Here is a 19450-nt window from a genome sequence, read left to right on the forward strand (position 1 = left end):
GCACTGAATTTCAGAATGAAACACTCTCCCCCACCATCAGTTTCAGGCAGCTCTGCTGCACCAAAAAAAATACTGTTTCAATGTCCGTTTTAAAAACATATATACGGGGTGATCACAGAAGGGGAAGAAGAGCATTTAGAAGACAATAGGCCAAAACAGCACTGTTTTGGATGAAGTTTGGTCTTAGTTATTTACAGTATACTATTAGGAATATATCTTTGCAACTAGATTTTTAATATATTAGTTCCTATGAAGATCAACTGCAATATCTCAACTTAATGACTGCAAACTGAAAAAGATATTCAAAATGAAATTTATTTGCCCTAGCATGAAGTCTCAAGTACCATCTTTCATGCTCACCAGCAAGAGCATCCTGCAGATTTCCAGCTGTCACAAGCAGGAGAACACTACTGCCATCATTTATAAAACAAGAATCTTTAAGGCCTTCTAGTGAAATTGCCTGCTTAAGACTTTGCTTTAAATAGATATAGGGGATAATAAAAAAGTCTTGCCTCTACTCCCTCCTGTTCAGCCCTGCTCTGGTGGATGGTGCTGCTTACGGGCATAACAGATCTGACAGACTTGGAACCACCACTATGTCTGGTGACAACTATTTCTTTCTGCAAGCAATTCAAAGTTCAGACAGACCATTTTTAGATAGCAGCAGCCAGTTAACTTCTGCAACAATAAATAACAAATGCTAAGAAGAACTGGACTTCACTCAGATTAAGAGTCTGTGGGACTTGCCCTTCCCCGACGAGCAACCTTACACATCCCTGTCCTGCGGCAGCTTGGCTTCCTCCTCTGCCAAACAAGCTGCAGACGGACTCAGGCACTACCTCCTCGGAGGACAAGACATTATTTACAGGTATGTGTGTACACACACATATATACATGCTTATATACACACACATCACATAAAGTATGGTAATAAACAAATAATTATGGTCAAAAATGACCTGAAGAACAAGGAGCCACGAAGGGGCAACGTAAGAGGAGGGCTAGCATTGAGGTTGGCTATGAGCAGAGGCGGCCACATGCTTTTAAGGCCTCTCAGTCCAATTTTTAGGAATTACTTCCAGCAATGCATCGGGATTTTTCTGTTAGAGATAAGAACCAAAGGTCAAACAGCATAAATCCCCGAGGACACATTATTGTTCATTTGTTACAGAAACTTAAAGGGAGGGCTTAGCTCCAGCCTTTGGCGTCCTACCGAGCAGGAGTATTGAATTTATACAACTCTTTTCCTACACTGTAAAATGTATTAAAATAAACATATTCATGTAGTTGTCTTCCCTCTTACCCCTCTCGCACACAAACGCAACACAGTACTGAGCAGACAAAAAAAACCAAAACACCAAACAATAAGAGACACCTTTATCAGGCTCAGCCATCTGTGTTCCTTTAGTCTGATCCAAGTATTTTGGCAGGCATGTGCGCAGCTTGCTCCTACCCAATATCATCCTGCCCTGCAAGAAAATGTCCGCTCCCACTTCCTCCCTTCCACCAGTGCACGGGTCAAGCGGCGTCCTCAGTCTGTCGATTACAGGACTTGAAATAATAAGGTATCGGTGCTTATGTTTCATTAATTACAATCTCAGCACGATCATTTAATCTTATTCTGAGTAACTGCAACCCCACTTGACAACACAACACGGAGAAATAAACAGACGATAAAAACCCATGCAACCTTCAGTGCTGACCATAGGAATTATTTGCAGTTAAGGAATTTATACGTTAAAAGTACAGGAGTTGAGTGCTGTTAGAGAGAGAAAACAGTGGAAAGAAAACCTCTACTCCGTGTAAGATCACCACCGCCATAAATTAGTTTCCAGACAATCTGACATGACCCTACTGGGGTTAAAATCTGGATTTTCATTAATTTGTTCACTGACATCATAAAGGTTCAAATTCTTTTCTCAAAGCAGACAGGCATAAAAACTTTATTAGGCAACTTTCAAAGGGAATAGAATTGTGCTTAGAAAAAAGTCATTTAAATACACACAAACAAAAATACAGGTCTCGAAAGAATAAGAGTGCAATAAACTACTGAGTTCGCCTTCTGTTTCTAAACAGCCTTGTAATTGCAACATGTCTTCATATTTCAGACAGCATGACATTTTGATGGATTAAAAAGATTTGTTGTCTTGAAAAAAATAACGTGGAATGGGGAAAAGCACCAGGAAACCAGAAGTGTAATAATATAGAATAAAACCCCTATGGAAAACTCAAGCTTTAAGCACATATACTACAGATGTGTGCCATAGCTCAGGCATCTTATTTCTTCCTCTGAACTATTTCAGTAGAATTCCTTAATTTATCAAAAATGATCCAAAAAGGACTTGACATCAGGAGTCCTCAACTCAGCTTTCTCTCTAGCTCCCCAAGGAACAATTTATCTCCTAGTGCACTGCAAGGGAACCATAATCGTATATTTCCCCAAACACAGTGCACACCCACACCTCCAGCTTAAGTAGTGCTTTTTCTACCTTAATACACGTATATGCCCCGTGTTGTGAACTTGGGTTTTTCTCTCCCCAGCTGCTTCAGGATGCTACACATCAAAGTCTTGTTTTGATAGCCAATTGCTATTGCTGAATTTATTTCAGCACTATTCAGTGTTAGATGCCATTTAAACTAATTTGGTCTAAGCACAATATAAATGCTGAACACAGTTTAGAAAGAGGGCTACAGATGTGGGTGGGTGAAACATATACGCCTTCTTAGAATTAATAGTCTTCTCCTGGATTGTATTTCAAGAGATGCTGCAGCTACTGAAACTAAAACTTTTGCCTAAAAACCCAAAGAGGACTAGACGTGAAGCCCCCACTTAAAAGTTTAAGTTAATATTTTACTTATTCATATTCTAGACAAAAACACATCTTGAAAAGGCTTCAAAAGCACTAAAATGGAATATACCTCCAAAGGAATCCTTAAGGAAAAAACTTAAATGATTTTATAACTAAAACTAACACTCACTAGCAGAACTCACTAGGTGAAAAGCTGTCTTTTGTTCATTCTTCGCTTCGCAGTAGATGTTAAACTCGCATCAGCAGCAATATCTGCGCAGAGCTACGAATCAGCCCGGAGCAGCCCCACGTCTGACGCCTGGCGCAAAGCCACCGGCAGGACCGCAGACCCTGCTCCCGAAGGCAGGGCGTGCACGCCGGTGCCGCAGCGCTGGTCCAGCTCCGCGCTCCCGGGGAGGGGACAGGAATGAATGGCAAAGCTACGATGGAGACCTCCGAAACCGGTCACTCTCACAGCACAGCTCGTAAAGCCACCCCCCGTTCCCGTCAGCGGCAGTGACTGTTGTGCTCTGCACTGATAAGCTGCCCCACAAAAAGATATACCCAACTAAGGGCCTGGAAGTGTGTCAAAGAGAACTTGTAAGACACAAAGTCTCCAGCTCATCAGTTTTATCAGTGCTGTTCATACAGAATTAAATAAGAAGTAGATGACATGCATCCACACGGACACTGGGCACGGCCGGCTGGGCACCACGGTACAGCTGTGGTACAAAACCCCGGCTCCCAGGGGAGGCAGGAGCACTTGACCTCTTGCCATGCTGCAGCAGAGGCCCAGAAGACACCTGCCAATGTCAACCCTTGAAACAGCAGCTTTAGTGTTCTCTTATTACCTTATATTTATTTAAAAAAAAAAAAAAAAAAAAGGGTCAGGTTTGGGGACATACTGCAGCACAGGCACACGTGTGCCACACGAAACACACAACGACCTTGCTCAACCTTCATCACCTATCTTGTTTCTTCCACAATACCTGTGACACAAGTGCATACTACTTATTTCCCCTCGGAATTTCCTAAAAACTAACACAAAGAGTCACACTGCCGGGCTTCCCTCGCCTTTTACACACTCCTTGCTCGTAAAGGCAAGCTGGGGCTTGACTCCCGCTTGGGAGCAGTCCCGATAGGTACCTGATGAGAACTGAGAATGGTACAGGCAGATCCTACAAACTACAGCGTTGTTTGACCTAGTTTGGTTGTTTTCCAAGCGCATCCAACTAAGTACTTGAAGAGAGAATGATTTTGACCCGTGCATGTACATGCGTATTTTGAAGACCATATCTAGCCATGAGGCTGGAAAATGCAGATATATGAAATCAAATAAGTTATAATTTTGTGTTAATGCTTATGATACTTTACATACTGGCCATACAACACATCTCAAAGCTATTCCCATTTGTCTCACCTAAAGATCTGTGAGAAAAATCCTTTCTTCGTGTTTCAACTCTATTAGACGATCCAGATCAACTTCACGTGGCTCTTACGAGTTAGCTTCCCTCACAGGGCTGCTGCAGGGGACCCAAACTTGGCCAACCTCCAGGCCACAGAGTAGAGAGAGGGAAGGTAATGCATTGCGAGATGATGATCTTCCCCAAAAGAAGGAGCCCCCAAAGCTCCTTCCGTCTGTCTGAGCCTCAGAAGCTGCTGAATGTTTTCACTAGGAGCACACCTTTCTGTCTGTAGAGCTGGATGGTTGCGTTAAATATAGTAGAACCCTTATACAGTAATTGACGATCACTATGTCAATACAAGCAACCGCCTATTAACAGTGTGTATGCACAAAGACTGCAGAACATTAAATGCTAGGGCAAACGCTTGTTTTCGTTACTTTTTGCATAGCTGTTGGCACATAAATTACCACTTCATAATAGGCTTTTTGAAATTCTTTAGCCTTAACTAATGTGAGCATATGTATTTTTACAGTGCAATCATAGCTATGGGTTTCCATCTGTTCTACTGTCCTTTTGGTATGTTATTGCTCTGAGGAAGTAAACAAAAATAGATCACTACAAAAACAAACCTGGGTGACAGTCTAGACTGAGGGTCTAGTTAAAAATAAGATTTATTAGAACAGAGAGAAACATCGTAGTAAAACAAAGACACAGTTTCTCTAACATATCTGGTATTATTCTTGGCAAAGTGAAGTAAGGCTATAAATTTACTGAAACAAATCAGTATGGCACATCAGTACCATACTGATCTGGCATAACTCTTCCTAACTACAAGAATATGTTAGGAAAACTCTTTGTTTTACTTCAGTTTTAGTCACCATAAATTTCTTTTCTAATTAGAACCCGAGAGTATTGGGCTTGTCTGCACACAGGTTTTGCACAGACACTATTACATGGGTAAGAAACCAAACTGACTTAACAGTAATGCCACTCCCCAGTCTAGACACAGCTAAAACAAACTATACCAGTAGAACTATGTCATGCTAAGGGGTTGCTTTGATATAAATTAAACAGGCATCTTGTTATTGGAGGGGTGGGAAGTGGCCCTTGGAGTGGTGGTTCAGCAACACCCAACCTCTGAAAAAACTCAGAAGAGACCATGGAAGTGGCTGAAGCCTCCTTCCATCAGCCAAAAGGGTACGAACACCTTCTGATAAGATGCAGTCTCAAGGTTCAAGATATGCACAGGAAACGGGAAAAGACAACAGCAAAGATTTCAGAAGCCGACAACAACAGTCTTATCCCGGCAAAGCTAGTGGTGAGAGCTGGAGACACCAAGAGGGCGGGCAGGCTTTGGTGACCAACACCTGCAGTTCTCCCAAATGAACAGCCACCAACTGCTACACCTAACACTAACACGTGGAAAGAAACCTGCTCTCCAGCAGCTCTGGGAGGGTATCATTTTACACGGAAAAGGACTCGCTTATTAACATCAATAGAGCCCAAGAATCATTTAGAGATTTGTATGAAGAATTTAACACTTAGCAAAAATAAGCACATGAAAATTTTGCTCTGGTTTTTGGCTATTATTTCTCGTGTTTGCATTAGAGATGCATGAAAAATAATATTTTCCATAATAAAGAATGTTGTTTTTAAAGTCTGGTGATTTTTAACATAAAAATTATGAAGTGACCTCACATGCAAAAGTGCCCAGAGGCTGCTAAAATAGCAAAGAAATGGGAAATTCTAGATATTAAGAAAACGTAGCAAGGCAGAATTAAAGAAATTAGAGAGGATGAAAAAAGGGACAACTTTGAACCAAAAACCACAAATAGGTTTGGAGCCGTTTTTGACATAAGGCACATTCATCTCCCGCTCTAGTTCAAGGAGAGCTTAGAGACCCCTTTTCAGATCAGTGCAAATGACAGCAATAACTTAAATAATTACACGTTTCTCAGAATCGGCAATATCAGCACTAGGAAGAAAAAAAAACTGGCTTTGGAGCTGGGACAAGGCAGCAGATTTTCATTGTTTACTCAAACGTTTCATAAGTAGTTTCCTTTGTCAAGCTACAATTAATGTGCCATGTATCATTAAAGAATAAAACAGTTTATAAATAGAATGAATACAAGGAGTACCCCATTGTTCTTATTTGTACTGGTAAATACGAGACATGCCAGATAGGACTTCTGAAGCGGGTTTCAAGTCCTCTTACTAAATTTGAATCCCTCCACCATTAGCCAGCTTGGTTAGAAAAGCAACACCTTCAGCGTTTTGCCCCACCAACCCACCTCTCGCCCTCTCAAAGGGATGTTAGGCCTAGCCCCACATCCCTGAAGCGGTACCCAGTCCGCAAGGGATGCATCGTGCTCCTATGGCTCAGGCAGCCTCTCCTACAACGTATACTGTCATTCCTGCCTAGCAGCATCTTCCCTTCCCTAGCCTGGGTTTCTGGAGCTCTGCACCAGATACACACAACAGAGGAGCAAGTTTCTCAGTACCTCCATCTCACTCCTAGGTCCAGCGAGGACCTGCAGGGTGCAGGAGCGACACAGAGCTAGCTAAGCCACAGCACCTAGGCTGGGCTGAGTCAAAAAGCTCTACATAAACTAGTTATATCATGCGATAGTGGTTTTATGGCCACGGCTGCAGTTCACACTGAGCCAAGGTGAAATATCCTGTGATTTTCTTTCCAGGAGGAGAGGGCCATGGTTTCTGCCTGTCTTCATTAATTTCCAAGATCTTTACTGTGCCAGTAATAAGCATTGGCTAATATCCCCATATCTTGCCTGATTAGAGAGCAGTTCTTTCCTAGACCATGGATTGCACATAGACTGCCCCAACTTGCAAGTCCAAGATCCCCAATAGCACCAGTCATGAAAGGCAGCACAAGCAGCAGCTATGAACATGCAAGTGCAGAAGAAAACTGTGTGTCATGTTCTCCCGATCTGAAAATGAAGAAAATCACTTCCCTTTTGAGAGCACATTAACATGCACAGGTAAAAAGTGCTACTAGGACCGTTGAACTGCCTCTCCAAGTATTTCCATTTTCAAATCAATACCATCACTAGATCTTCCACTTAAAGTTTATACGCTTTCCTCATTTATATCCTCCTCTCCCTTTGTTGGAAACTATGAACGTACTTAAAGTATATGAGAGATGTTTAACTGAACAAGTGGTTCACCTCCCAAACAGTTACCCTCTCATTTGCCATACATAATATATATGCTAGCGCCAGTGGCCCCTAGCAAATCCACTGCTCATTTTAAGGAAGCTGTCCACTGAAGGGTTAAACATGCAAACTAGAAATCCTGCCTAATTCCGTTTAATCCCTAGTAACACAGCACAGAAGATGAGGTATTGTCCCTGGGTTCGTATTATTACTGCCAGCCAAGGAACAGGGTACAACATATGACCACCCAAAATATCCCACAGCATACGATCATTGTTTTGGGAGGCAGAATTTAATAAAGTCACGTGGTTTTCAAGTGATGTCAATACGCATTAGTCACTCTATATTAAATATAAAATCATGATGGCGAAACCCTCAGCCCTGCCTGAAGAGGTTAAACGCGAATTTATGTTGGAGAACCAAGAGAAAGGAGCTAAGCAATAGCTGACTCTTTTCTTTTAGCAGTAACACATTAAAAGGTGTAAAAGGTCAAAGAGAAGGGCTTCCTTCAGGACACCTACATTATTTTTTCCTTATCTGAGAAGAACAGTGCAACACCTAATGATTAATACAAGAGGGAGAAAAAAATAAGACTAATCACGGAATGCATTCACACAATGTCAAATCATCTGGTTTGTCACCGAAGATTACACAGAAATAGGCTAGAAGTTCAAAATAGTTAAAAGAAAGCTTTCAAATTCAATAGCTATCCAAAATCACAGCACTTAGCTGTAAAGTAGAATGGAACAAGCACTTGGGTTTTCTTTGCAACTCCTAAAGTATCTGGTACTTGGAGCTAAAGCTTTACCTCACAACTTGCACTTTTCTGACCCCCCCTTTTCTCTCCATGTAGTAGAACAAGCACAGAAACATGTACAAATATGAGACCTAGTGCTAAAAAAAAGTAATCCACAAATTGTAAATAAACTGTTCTTTGTTTTAGAAAAACCTTTGCTGTTGCTTTACTGAAAATAATGTAACCCTTCAGTTTCAAGGCACGTCAGCTGCTTTGGGTTCAGAAGGGGATTCACTGCCATTGCACAGCTCTTCCCTTGGCCCCTCTCTTCAGAAAGGGCTAGCATACAGCCCCAATAGCTATGCAATCAGTGGATCTGTAGACTGATCCTATAGGGCAAATCCCAGGGGTGGATAAGAAAGACTGGAGAGAGACTTTTTCAGTTGGAGCACTGGGTGAATCTTTTCAATATAATTGATATTTAAAAAAAAAAAAAAAAAAAAAGAAGAGTTTAGTGACAGAATTTGGGTGGGGGAGAGGGCGGGGAGGAAATCACACCATTTTCCAAGGACAAGGATTGATTCACTTCTAGAGTAAGTGTTTTCACGCAAGCCTGCTCTTCTTTTGTACTGCCTGCTGGCTAGACAAAGCCTAGTCACCACTTCGAAGCTGTAAATAGCTCTATTTCACACCAGGTATCTGCCAGCCAAAACCATTCCTGAAGTCTACATTAGACAAAAGATCTATTAACTTCCCTGCTACTGCTGCTCTCTTCATCAATCGCAGCCAGCAAGCTGAACACTGCATGGCCCTGAGAGCTCAGAGGTTCACTCGCATGTCACAGCACGATTAAGATGACGCCTGGCATCAGGGCAGAAGGCATGGCAGGCAGTGAAGAAGAACACAGAAGTTGTAAAGCATATCCTATTACTGTTTTTCCCTTTTCTTTAGCCATAGTCAGAAACAAAACCCAACATACCCTTCATTAGAGAAGGAAGAAAAAGTACACAGTAATTGAGCATTTTCCTCACAAAAAAAAAAAAAAAAACAACAAACAAACCAGAACTTGTACCCAGCTTATCTGTTCAGAAAGCTGTCAGCTATAGTGGTACCAGACCTACTAGGCTTTGCCTGCAGACCTGCATCAGTGCTTTACAACTTACTTCTCAAGTGGGAAATCTAAAATCAGTCAGTCTTCATCTTGCCATGTACATATGATAAAAAAGTTGAAGACCTTAAGGGCAAAGGAACACTTAAGGTTTGTGACTTCAGATGTTCTACAGGTTCATGCACATCATTGTCCCTCATCAGTGTTCTGGTTATACCACCACTCAAACCATCCCCTTAAAACCCAGGGCTGCAATAAATCATTAAACCTTCTGAATTACATATTTGATACACAAAGACTTTAGCATGAACATGCTTTAAGGTGGGTTTCCAAAGATAAGAGAGAGTGTTCATGTACTTGGGTACTGGCTGGTGGTTGTTTTTTGTTGTTTTTTTTTTTTTTTTTTTTAATGAAAGAAGATTGGCAGCAAACTCCAAGACCAAAACGTGTGCACTGCATACATCAAATCAAAACCAAAAAACAGTTGCCATCCAAAAGCAGCATGGAAAAAAGCTGCATTGCTTATTCAGCACCCACTGACAGTCAGCTTGCACAAAGAATGTCACTGTAGTAGCTCCTGTTCAAGTGTGGGACAGCAAAAGCCATTCCAGAGAAATCCAATCAGTCAAGAGAAAGACTGCATATGGTTATGTTTTCTAAAGTTGATAGCTGATTATAATTTATAATCTATTTCTAAAGAAGCACAGTAAGCTAATTGCGTTTGGGAGAAGCATTTTAGAAGCTATAAAGATACAACCAGTAATATGAAATCCTAGCTCCCAACTATTGCTTTCAATGTTCTTTACAGACTAAAACATTTGCTTTTGATTTCAGGAGTGGTTTGTATTCAACAATGTAAAATTTGTTTAAAGTTTCAATGGTTGTTTTCTTCCCTCCTCACCAAATATTTGTATTAAATACTTGTATGACGTACAAGACTATTGCAATCATAGGGGCTCCTATGAGTCCTTCTCCAGTCAAGAAACTCTTCAGTCATGCAGGCAGACACAAAGTTAAAGGACTGTGACCCAAATACCCACTGACAAAGGCTTAACCCTTAAAACAGCTGTCCGTCACGGTGAAATATGATGCAATAATAATAAAAGAGAAAAATTACCCAGGCTTAATCTTTTACAAATTACTAGCAGGGTACAAAGACCTATATAACAGCAATCTTCTCATAAACATAGCATGAACTATTTAAACCAGCAGCACTACTAGAACAGGTCATTTTCCCAATACACTACTGCTCTTCAAAACATGATAATCCACAGCACGTAGCGCGCACACTCGGGCGCTCTCACACGTGCCAAGAAATCTGAGTTTGAACAGTGCTCAAACTCCCTGCCTGACAATTACTTTGTAGAGCATCAGTCACTGCCAGTATAGGAGCGAGGTTACATACCTATACAGATCATACTTGAACTACAACAAAACAACAAAATAGTGACTACGAAGAGAAAAAGCTACCGCTGCCAAGTAAGAATTGGAAACCCCACATCTGCTAAAACCAAAAAGAAAAAACCCAAGCCATCCCAGTATCTTTGCTGGCTCAAAACTAAGACAGAATTCCCAGGAGGGAGTATACCTGGGGGTAACACCTGGCACACATCTGGCTGTGCAATATTTAAGTAATATGCTCAGCTGGTGAGGGAAACGGTTGAACCACTACACGCTACCAGCATCCTCTGCTGGTTAACCCACTCAGTAGTCCCAGCCCCAAACTTCCAAAAACTGCAAGTTAAGTGGCTCATAGTGAAGTGCAGAAGGCAGCTCCAGAAGATGGTGCAATTTAAAACACAAGGCTCCCTTTCACACCAGGCTTCTCAGTATTCCCACAGAAAACAGCAAGAACAGTGTAAACAATCAGCTCTGTGGCTCAGTTACCAGACAGAGCAAATAAAACATTTGTACTTCACAGATGATGTTTCAAACCTGCTTTCCTCCCTTTGCTCCTCAAGCTAGTCACGCAGAGACCATTTAAAGTCCCTTCAGTCAAGGCAAATGGCTTTGTGATTTGTGATAAGGAAAGTTGCCAGCTAAAAATGTTATATTTTTACCGTCTGTCACACCCAAGAACAGAAACAAGACCATTTTCATACTCATCAGTGAGGGTAAAGTAGTAACCTAAATCAGATATGCATGAGGAGACCTATCTGAGGGACTTAACCAGGCAGGGACGCCAAGCACATCCAAGACTTGAGACACCAGATGAGCCGTTCAGAGAGCAATCCCCTACTGGCCAGTTCTCAGACAAATACTGGCTTGATGACTGTAGCGAAAGAAGTTCAGTCATAATTCACAGAGAAACAGAAAGACTTAAAGTAATTAACAATTGCTACAATGAGAAAGCACGCAAAGCTCCAAAATGCCTGTGATTAACGCTTTTAGCACCTGAAGTGTTTAGTACCTAAAATTTATCTGACCAATATTGGGCCTACAGTAGCCAAATTTAAGCATTATATCTAATACCTAAGCCTCTCAAATTTCTAAAGGCGGCCTTGAGGAAAACAGTTTGAGGTATACTAATTGAAAGGTTATCTTTAACTAATGGATCAGCAGACTTCCGCTGTGCACAGTCTGTAAAACAGGAAACAACAAATACACAAAACAGCTCATTTAGAAAGCAAGCGGGTAAATAATTACTGAATAAAAGCTTTACCTCTGCTCGTTGTGTGCGGGGCAAAACAGATGACTTTTCAATGGCATAAACATCCACCAAGTAGAGACGTGCTCCTTGCTCCCTGTCCAAAATGGCAGCGGTCTGGATGACACCAGTATGGCGCCCAATGGTGAAGAGGCGCCCGAGACTCTTATCTTCGCATCGGACGGACACGATGTAATATTCCACCTGAGCTTCGGAGCCCCGCGGACTCGCCGCTTCGATAGATATCACGTTTGTCCCGATAGGCTCGCCTTCTTTTAAGATGGTTATGTATTTCGGTTGAGTGAAGACAGGCCCATCAACCCCTTGCAGAATTATAGTCATCTCGGTGGTGGATTTTCTCCTTTCAGGGCCGAGATCCGTGGCAGAAACTATGAGATTGTATATGAGTTGAGAAGGCACCAAAGCTGACGCTACTCTTAAATCCCCGCTATAGCGATCCACAATGAAGGTTTCCGTATCTCCATTGATTATTTCATATTCCACTTCTCCATTAGCGCCCTCATCAGGATCTGCAGCAATAATTGTCGTTAGGATCGAACCGATCACAACCGAGGGGTCGGCTGCAAGAGCATTTTGCGATATGAACATGGGAACATTGTCATTTTGATCCGTCACCAAAATGGTCACATTCTTCAAAGCAAATCGCCTGGACTCCACAGGAACAGCCTGATCGGTGGCTTTGACTGTTAACTCAAAGAGATTAGCAAATTCGCGATCTATTTCAGCATTGGTAAATATCGTCCCTCTCACTTCATCTATACGGAAATGATTACCCCTTGGCATCTGTTGAATGATTGCGTACGTTAGCTGCCCATTAATATCCGCATCTGGATCATGAGCAGTCACGGAAATGACAGAGCTACCGACAGGAACGTTCTCAACAATAGATTTAAAGATGTCCCCGGGAGGAAAATTAGGAGGGTTGTCATTGAAATCCCTAACATGTATTACCACTGACATTGTAGATGACCGTGGTGGTCTTCCTTGGTCTTTCGCCGTTATATTTAGCTTATACAGAGATTGCGTCTCAAAGTCCAGCTTCTTTGCAAGAAAAATACTGCCGGTGTTGGGACTGATGCTAAAGGTCCCGTGATTGTTTGTCCCCGTAATGCTATAGTGGAGGTCAGCATTGTCACCTGAATCAGAATCAGTAGCAGTGACAGATGACACAAGTTCACCGACTCTCATATTTTCCAAGACATCCACTAACAAGGTTGATTTAGGGAAGGAAGGACTGTTGTCATTTTCATCCAATACATCAATGCTCAACATGCAAGTCGAACTTAGGGAAACTGCTCCAGAGTCTACCGCTTGGATGACAAGCGAATATGATGCAGTAGCTTCATGATCTAATTTGCCTACTAAGGTCACTTGGCCTGTGCTACTATCTATCGCAAACTGGTTTTCTTCATTTCCCTTGATTACAGAGTAGTGAATCAATCCATTAACCCCTTCATCAACATCTGAGGCAGAAACTCTTAGAACCTGTGTCAGATTTGCTGCCAATTCTGATATAGTAGCTTGGTACAGATCTTTCAAAAACTTAGGGGCGTTATCATTGATATCTTTCATGTAGATTTGTACAGTTGCCTGATCCTTTAAAGGCTTTGGCAACCCCTGATCTGTTGCTATTACAGTGAGACTAAATACTGCAGCTCCCCTTTGTCTCATAAGAGCTTCTCTGTCAAACTGATGAGTGCTTCTTATTTCCCCAGTTACTGTGTTCAGCTCAAAATCTGGCTGCATATGCTCAAATGAATACCTGACTTCACCGTTTGGCCCAAAGTCTTTATCTACAGCATTGATTTTACCTACATATGACCCACCTCTTTGCTCTTCTTCAAAATAAAATACATAGTTAGTACTGTTGAACAGGGGCCTATTATCATTTACATCCTCCAGAATTACAGTAACGTTCACGGTAGCATTGAGTGGCTCTACTGCTCTATCAGAGGCAACCACCAGTAAAATATATCGCTCTTGAAGTTCACGGTCCAGTTCACTCTTTATATACAGCTGACCATCTGGGAATATGCCAAAGGCATCCCCAGTATTTCCTTCCATTATACTATAAGCTATTTCACCGTTCACTCCCGAGTCTTTGTCAGAAGCCTGCACCTTAAAGAACCTGGAATTCACAGGCTCCGACTCCAAAATAGTAATTTCATAGGAAAGCTGGTCAAACACAGGCGGGTTATCATTTACATCATGGACAGAGACAGTCAGGATGAAGTTTGACGACAGCTGTGGCACCCCCATATCCGAGGCCAGAATTTCAACCTGGTAAGACCCAGCATTTATGTCAAGTGGCCCTGTTAAGCTTATGGCACCCGTTTGTTCATTGATTGAAAACAAGCCCTTTGGGTTTTGCTTAAGGCTGTAAAGGACCACACCATTAACACCTTCATCAGGATCAAGAGCTTTCGCCTGGAATATGGTATGCCCAGCTTTCCAGTTTTCAACCACATTTACACTTTCCACTGCATGAATAAAGTGTGGGGAATTGTCATTTAAATCTTTGACCGTTATATTGACGATAGCATCTCCGGTTATCGCCCCACCACTAGCAACCACCTTCAGCTGGTAAAACGCTTGCTCCTCCCTGTCAATAATACTGGCTGTCGTGATCTGCCCCGACACTCTGTTGATGGCAAACATGCCCCTCTGGTCACCTGTCGTAATAAGGTAACTGATGTTGGTGTTGAGGTCCATGGTGGAAGCAAAAACAGTACCTACATGGTAACCTAGGGCAACATTTTCAAAGACAACAAAACTGTACACGCCCTGGCTGAAAACAGGTGGATTGTCCTGGGTGTCCAAGACAGTGATGGTGACAATGGCTTGGTTCTGTGACTGAAGATGGCCACCATCAGTGGCCACAATCTGCAACTGGTAAGCAGTTTTCTCCTCCCTGTCAAGGGCTATTTTGGTTGTGATGACCCCTGTCTGGCCATGGACCTGAAATCTGGAGGTGTCTCCAGCTGAGATGCTGTACTTGACTGTCCCATTGGGTCCCAGATCAGGGTCCGTGGCAGACACTGTGGTCACATAGGTTCCGGCTGGCTCGTTCTCTTGGATATGGGCAAAATACTGAACAGGGTAAAACACAGGGCTATTGTCATTCACATCCAGGAGACTTACGTTAACTCGGGCTATTGAGAAAAGGGGAGGAGAGCCTAAATCAGTGGCCAGGACCTGCAGGGAGAAATGGGCCTGCTCCTCCCGGTCCAGCTGCGAGATGGTACTGAGCTTGCCCGACACAGGATCCAAGCGAAAGATCCGCTGGGGGTTCACTGAGGAGGGGCCGACCGCTGCCAGCGCCAGCTCAGCTTCCTGCAGGGAGAAGCGGACAGTCCCATTGTCCCCCAGGTCCCCATCAGTGGCGCTCAGGACCAGCAGCTCAGTTCCTGACGGGGAGTTTTCAGCCAGGGACACCTGGTAGCCCTCAGGTTGACCGAAGCGAGGTTTGTTGTCGTTGACATCCAGGATGTTCACCACCAACTGTGCGTAGGAGAACTTGGGCTGCACCCCCTGGTCGCGGGCACTGATGTTGAGCACCACCTGAGAAGCAGTCTCCCGGTCCAGCCCGCTGGAGACGGACGTGCCCGCGGCATGCCCAGTGGTGCCACCCTCAGGGCCGGCCGTGGTGACCAGCCCGCTGTGTTCGCTGATGCGAAACCAGCCAAGCTCATTGCCTGAGACAATGCTGTATTTGAGGTTGGCGTTGAGGCCCGAGTCCCGGTCTGTGGCACTCAGGCCCCGCACGTAGCTGCCCGCGGGCACCTCCTCGCTGATGTTCACCCTATAGACCGACTGCCCGAAGACGGGGGGGTGGTCATTAATGTCATTCACAAAGATCACCAGGCTAGCTACTGATGAGCGGCTGACAGGCGCTGCCACGGTCCCATCGGGGGAAAGGGAAGAAGTGGGGGAGCCTGGGGGTGGCGGCGGCGGGGCCCCATAATTATCAGCCACCGCCACCGTAAGGTTATAAGCAGGGATGCGCTCGCGGTCCAAAGCGGCTGCTACCTTTATAAGGCTGAGGTTGGGTACCTTACTGCTGTGCACCTCAAAGTGCCGCTGCTCATTTCCCGCCAGGATCGACACGGAGATGTTCCCGTTGGCTGCGGGGGAGTCAGCATCGCTCACCGTCAGCAGGGCCACCACCGTGCCAGGGGCCGCGTTCTCGTCCACGGAGGCAAAGCGGGAGGTGGCCGGGAAATAACGAAACTTCACCCGGGGCTCGTTGTCATTGACATCGAGGAGGCGGATGAGGGCCTCCGCCCGGCCGCTCAGCGCCGGCACCCCTCGGTCCATAGCCTGCACTGTCAGCGAGTACTGCTGTCGCATCTCGTAGTCCAAGCGCTCCCGGATGCGGATCACCCCGCTCTCAGGGTCCACCTCAAATGGGAGGCTGCCAGCCCCCTCCCCACCACCACCACCATCACCTCCTTCCAGGCGGTAGCGAATATCAGCATTGGTGCCTTCATCAGCATCAGCTGCAGCCACCTGGAGAACGCTGGCCCCAACAGGCGCATCCTCAGGCACTCGTGCCTGGTAAAGAGTCTGGCTGAAGATGGGCGGGTTGTCATTGATGTCCTGGACGGTGACATTGACCTGAAGGTACCCCCGCCGACGGGGCTCGCCCTTGTCCTCCACTTGCACCAACAGCTGGTAGGTGGGGGTGGCTTCCCGGTCCAGCCCACCCCGGGAAACCAGGTGCAAGAAAGCTCCTTCACCGCTGGGGTTGAGGGTGATGTTGAGCCGGAAACGCCCCTCCTCGTTGCCGGCCACGATGCGATAGGAGCCGTGGTCTACACCGTTAGTGCCACTGTCGGCGTCAGTGGCCGTGTCCAGGATAAGCTGGCGCCCGCTGCCCGTGTCCTCCTTGAAAGTCACCACGATGGAGGGGTCGGGGAAGACGGGCGCGTTGTCGTTGAGGTCGAGCACCAGGACGCGCACCTCGCTGGGGTAGGTGGGTTGGCTGGAGAGCACCACCAGGTCCACCACGTCGCTGGCCAAGCTCTCGCGGTCGATGGTGGCGCGGGTGTGCAGGGCTCCCGAGGTGGCGTTGATGGAGAAGAGGGCGTGGTGCTCGCTCAGGCGGTAGGTGAAGCCGGGCCGGGTGGCGATGGTGCCCACCCAGGTGCCGGGCGGCTGCTCCTCCAGCACCTGGAAGACCTGGCGGGGCTCCGCGGCGGCGCCCAGCGGCGGCAGCAGCAGCAGCAGCAGCACCGACAGCAGCGGCGGGGCCCCGCGGCGGGCGGGGGGGCGGCCCATGGCGCCCCGGGGGGGCAGCGCCCCGAGGCGGGGACCCGGCGCCGCCGCTCTCAGCGGCGCCCCCCGGGGTCCCACCTCCCCCCGCAGCCGCCCCGTCCGCTCCCGCTTCCCTCCCGTTCTCCTCGCCCACGGAGGCTCCGCTCGCCCTGCCCCACCACCGCGGACGCGAGCAGACCCGCGCTCACGGGGCGCTCTGCTGCCGCCGCCGCCGCCGCCGCTCCTCCCGCCGCCGCTCCGGGGCTGGGGGGCGGCCGGGGGCGCCGCGCCGCATCGCCGCTCACCAGCCGCCGCCGTTACGGCCGGGATCCCCGCGCTCCGCCGCGCCTCAGCCGCCGCCGTCCCGCCGCCGCCACCACCACCACGACGACCATGCCCGGGCGCTCACCGGCGGTGCGGGACGCGGCGGGGTTTGTAATCCACGGCCGCGGCGCTCGCCCCCGCCGCCGCCGCCGCCGCCGCCGCCGCCGCCGCCGCCGCCGCCGCCGCCGCCGCCGCCGCCGCCGCCGCCCGGCCCCAACTTTGCCCGGCGCTCATTGATCCCTTCCCTCTTGACGCCCGGGGCCGGCTCCCCCCTCGGCCTCCCATTGGCCGCCCCGCCCGCCGCCGCCCCGCCCGCCGCCCCGCCCACCGCCCCGCCCAGCGGGGCCCCGCGCACCTGGGGGGCCGCACCGGCCCGGCGCGGAGGGGAGGGGGTGGGGAGGGGGGTACCGGTTCGGCACCCCCGGGAGGGAGGCGCCGCTCCCCGCCGAAAGCCCGCCGTTGTTGCGTGGAGCGGGGAGGGTGCCGGAGCGGCGGGACCCCCACACCCCCCCTCGCTCACGCCCCGGCCGGGCTGGGGCGGAGCGGCGGCGCGCACACCGGGGGGACGTGGCGGAGGGCGCTGCGCTGCGCCTTATTTTTAAAGCAGCTTTTGAAGGAAGTTCAGGGCTGCGCGGCGGCCGGGGCGCGTTATCCCCGGGAAGATGCTCCGCTGAGCAGCGATAAACTTCTAAGCACCCGCAGCGCAACCGGTAGCCCGGTGCTGGGCGTCCCGCGGCCCCGCCGCCCCCCCCGCCAGCCCCGCCGCGCTCCAAGCGCGGGCCGGGAGCGCCCTCTGCTGCCGCCGCACCGCCCGCCCGGCAACCGGCGCTGGGAGCGCCCCGCTAGCGGCCCGCGGGCCGGGGCGTGGGGGGAGCATCACGCGGATGCAGGAGCATCACCTGGAACCTGCATCCTCGGCCTCGGTGGGCTCTCCGCCCGACCGAAGGCCCACACTTCCCTTCATCCCCAAAAGTCAGTGCCTTTAAATGACCCGCAAAGCCCTAATCCCGCCTGCCTGCGGTCACCGCCGAGCGTGAGGGCGGGGACGGCCCCGCTGCCAGGCGCTGCCCGGGGAAGCAAAAGTCCAGTTTTGAATTTGCGAACCTTTAAATACAAGCGCGGATGTAAACACGGCGGTCAGCTAACCTGTGGGCAGCAGTTAAGCCGACAAGGTAAATCCAGCGCAGCCACGTAACAAATCAGCAAACACGGAGTTTATTTATCCTTGTGAGGTAGCTGATGAACCTGGCAGTGGATTTTCCACGGGGGGAAGGTATGGGTAACGTGGAGTTGGAAGAACTGTGAGAATAAGTTGTCAAAGGTGGTTTCTTCCCCCCCTATTCCCCCCAGATTTGATGAAAGACGGGAGGTGGAATAAAGATTAGCAGGAGCCTCGACTGGAACAGGTTAGTAAGGAAGAAGCGGTGGTTCCTGGCCCCGGATGGTGTTATCATCTAAGGCAGAGAGACGCTTCGGGCCATTAACTCCTGCAAATCCCCTTTCCCTTAGGCAGTGCAGCCTCCCCCCACGGCCAGCCCCGGCCCCGCGGAGGGCCGGCGTGGCTGGGGAGCCTGGTGCCCAGCACTCCTCCCTGCACGGCCACCCCGCGCCACTGCCGTTATCGCGGGGGACCTTCCCTCTCGGACGCAGCTGTCCTCAGCCCGTGTTTAGTTTTGCGCTTTTCAGTGTCTGCTCCAGGCATGGAGAGGGGCTCTCGTGCCCCAAAGCGCTCTGCTTTTTCTAGCTGCGCTGGTTGGTTCAGTAGGAGATAGCACGTTTATCTACAAACTATTCGGGGAAACACTTTCTTCTCCCCCCTCAAGGGGCTGGACGGTAAACCGATGCGACACCTAAGAAGGGGTGGTTGGTCCTGTCTGACTGCCTGGATCACATAACGCTGTTTAGGTCTTGCACCAGTTCTTTGATATTTAACTCCATCTACAGGCGTGCGTCGACCTTTGCCTGCAGTGAGCAATTCACTGGGTCTTCT

General features: G+C 47.9%; 1 protein-coding gene across 1 annotated transcript in view; it reads right to left on the minus strand.

Annotated features, from left to right (window-relative positions):
• Window positions 1-17617, minus strand: part of FAT4 (FAT atypical cadherin 4) — a 150590-nt gene extending 132973 nt beyond the window's left edge. Inside the window, exon 1 of the mRNA XM_064450492.1 lies at window positions 11875-17617. Coding sequence (XP_064306562.1) covers window positions 11875-17160 — 5286 coding nt within the window. The 5' untranslated portion in view covers window positions 17161-17617. The remainder of the gene's footprint in view (window positions 1-11874) is intronic.
• Window positions 17618-19450: the final 1833 nt, after the last annotated feature.

Source organism: Phalacrocorax carbo, chromosome 4 (genome assembly GCF_963921805.1).
Source record: "Phalacrocorax carbo chromosome 4, bPhaCar2.1, whole genome shotgun sequence".
NCBI lineage: Eukaryota > Metazoa > Chordata > Aves > Suliformes > Phalacrocoracidae > Phalacrocorax > Phalacrocorax carbo.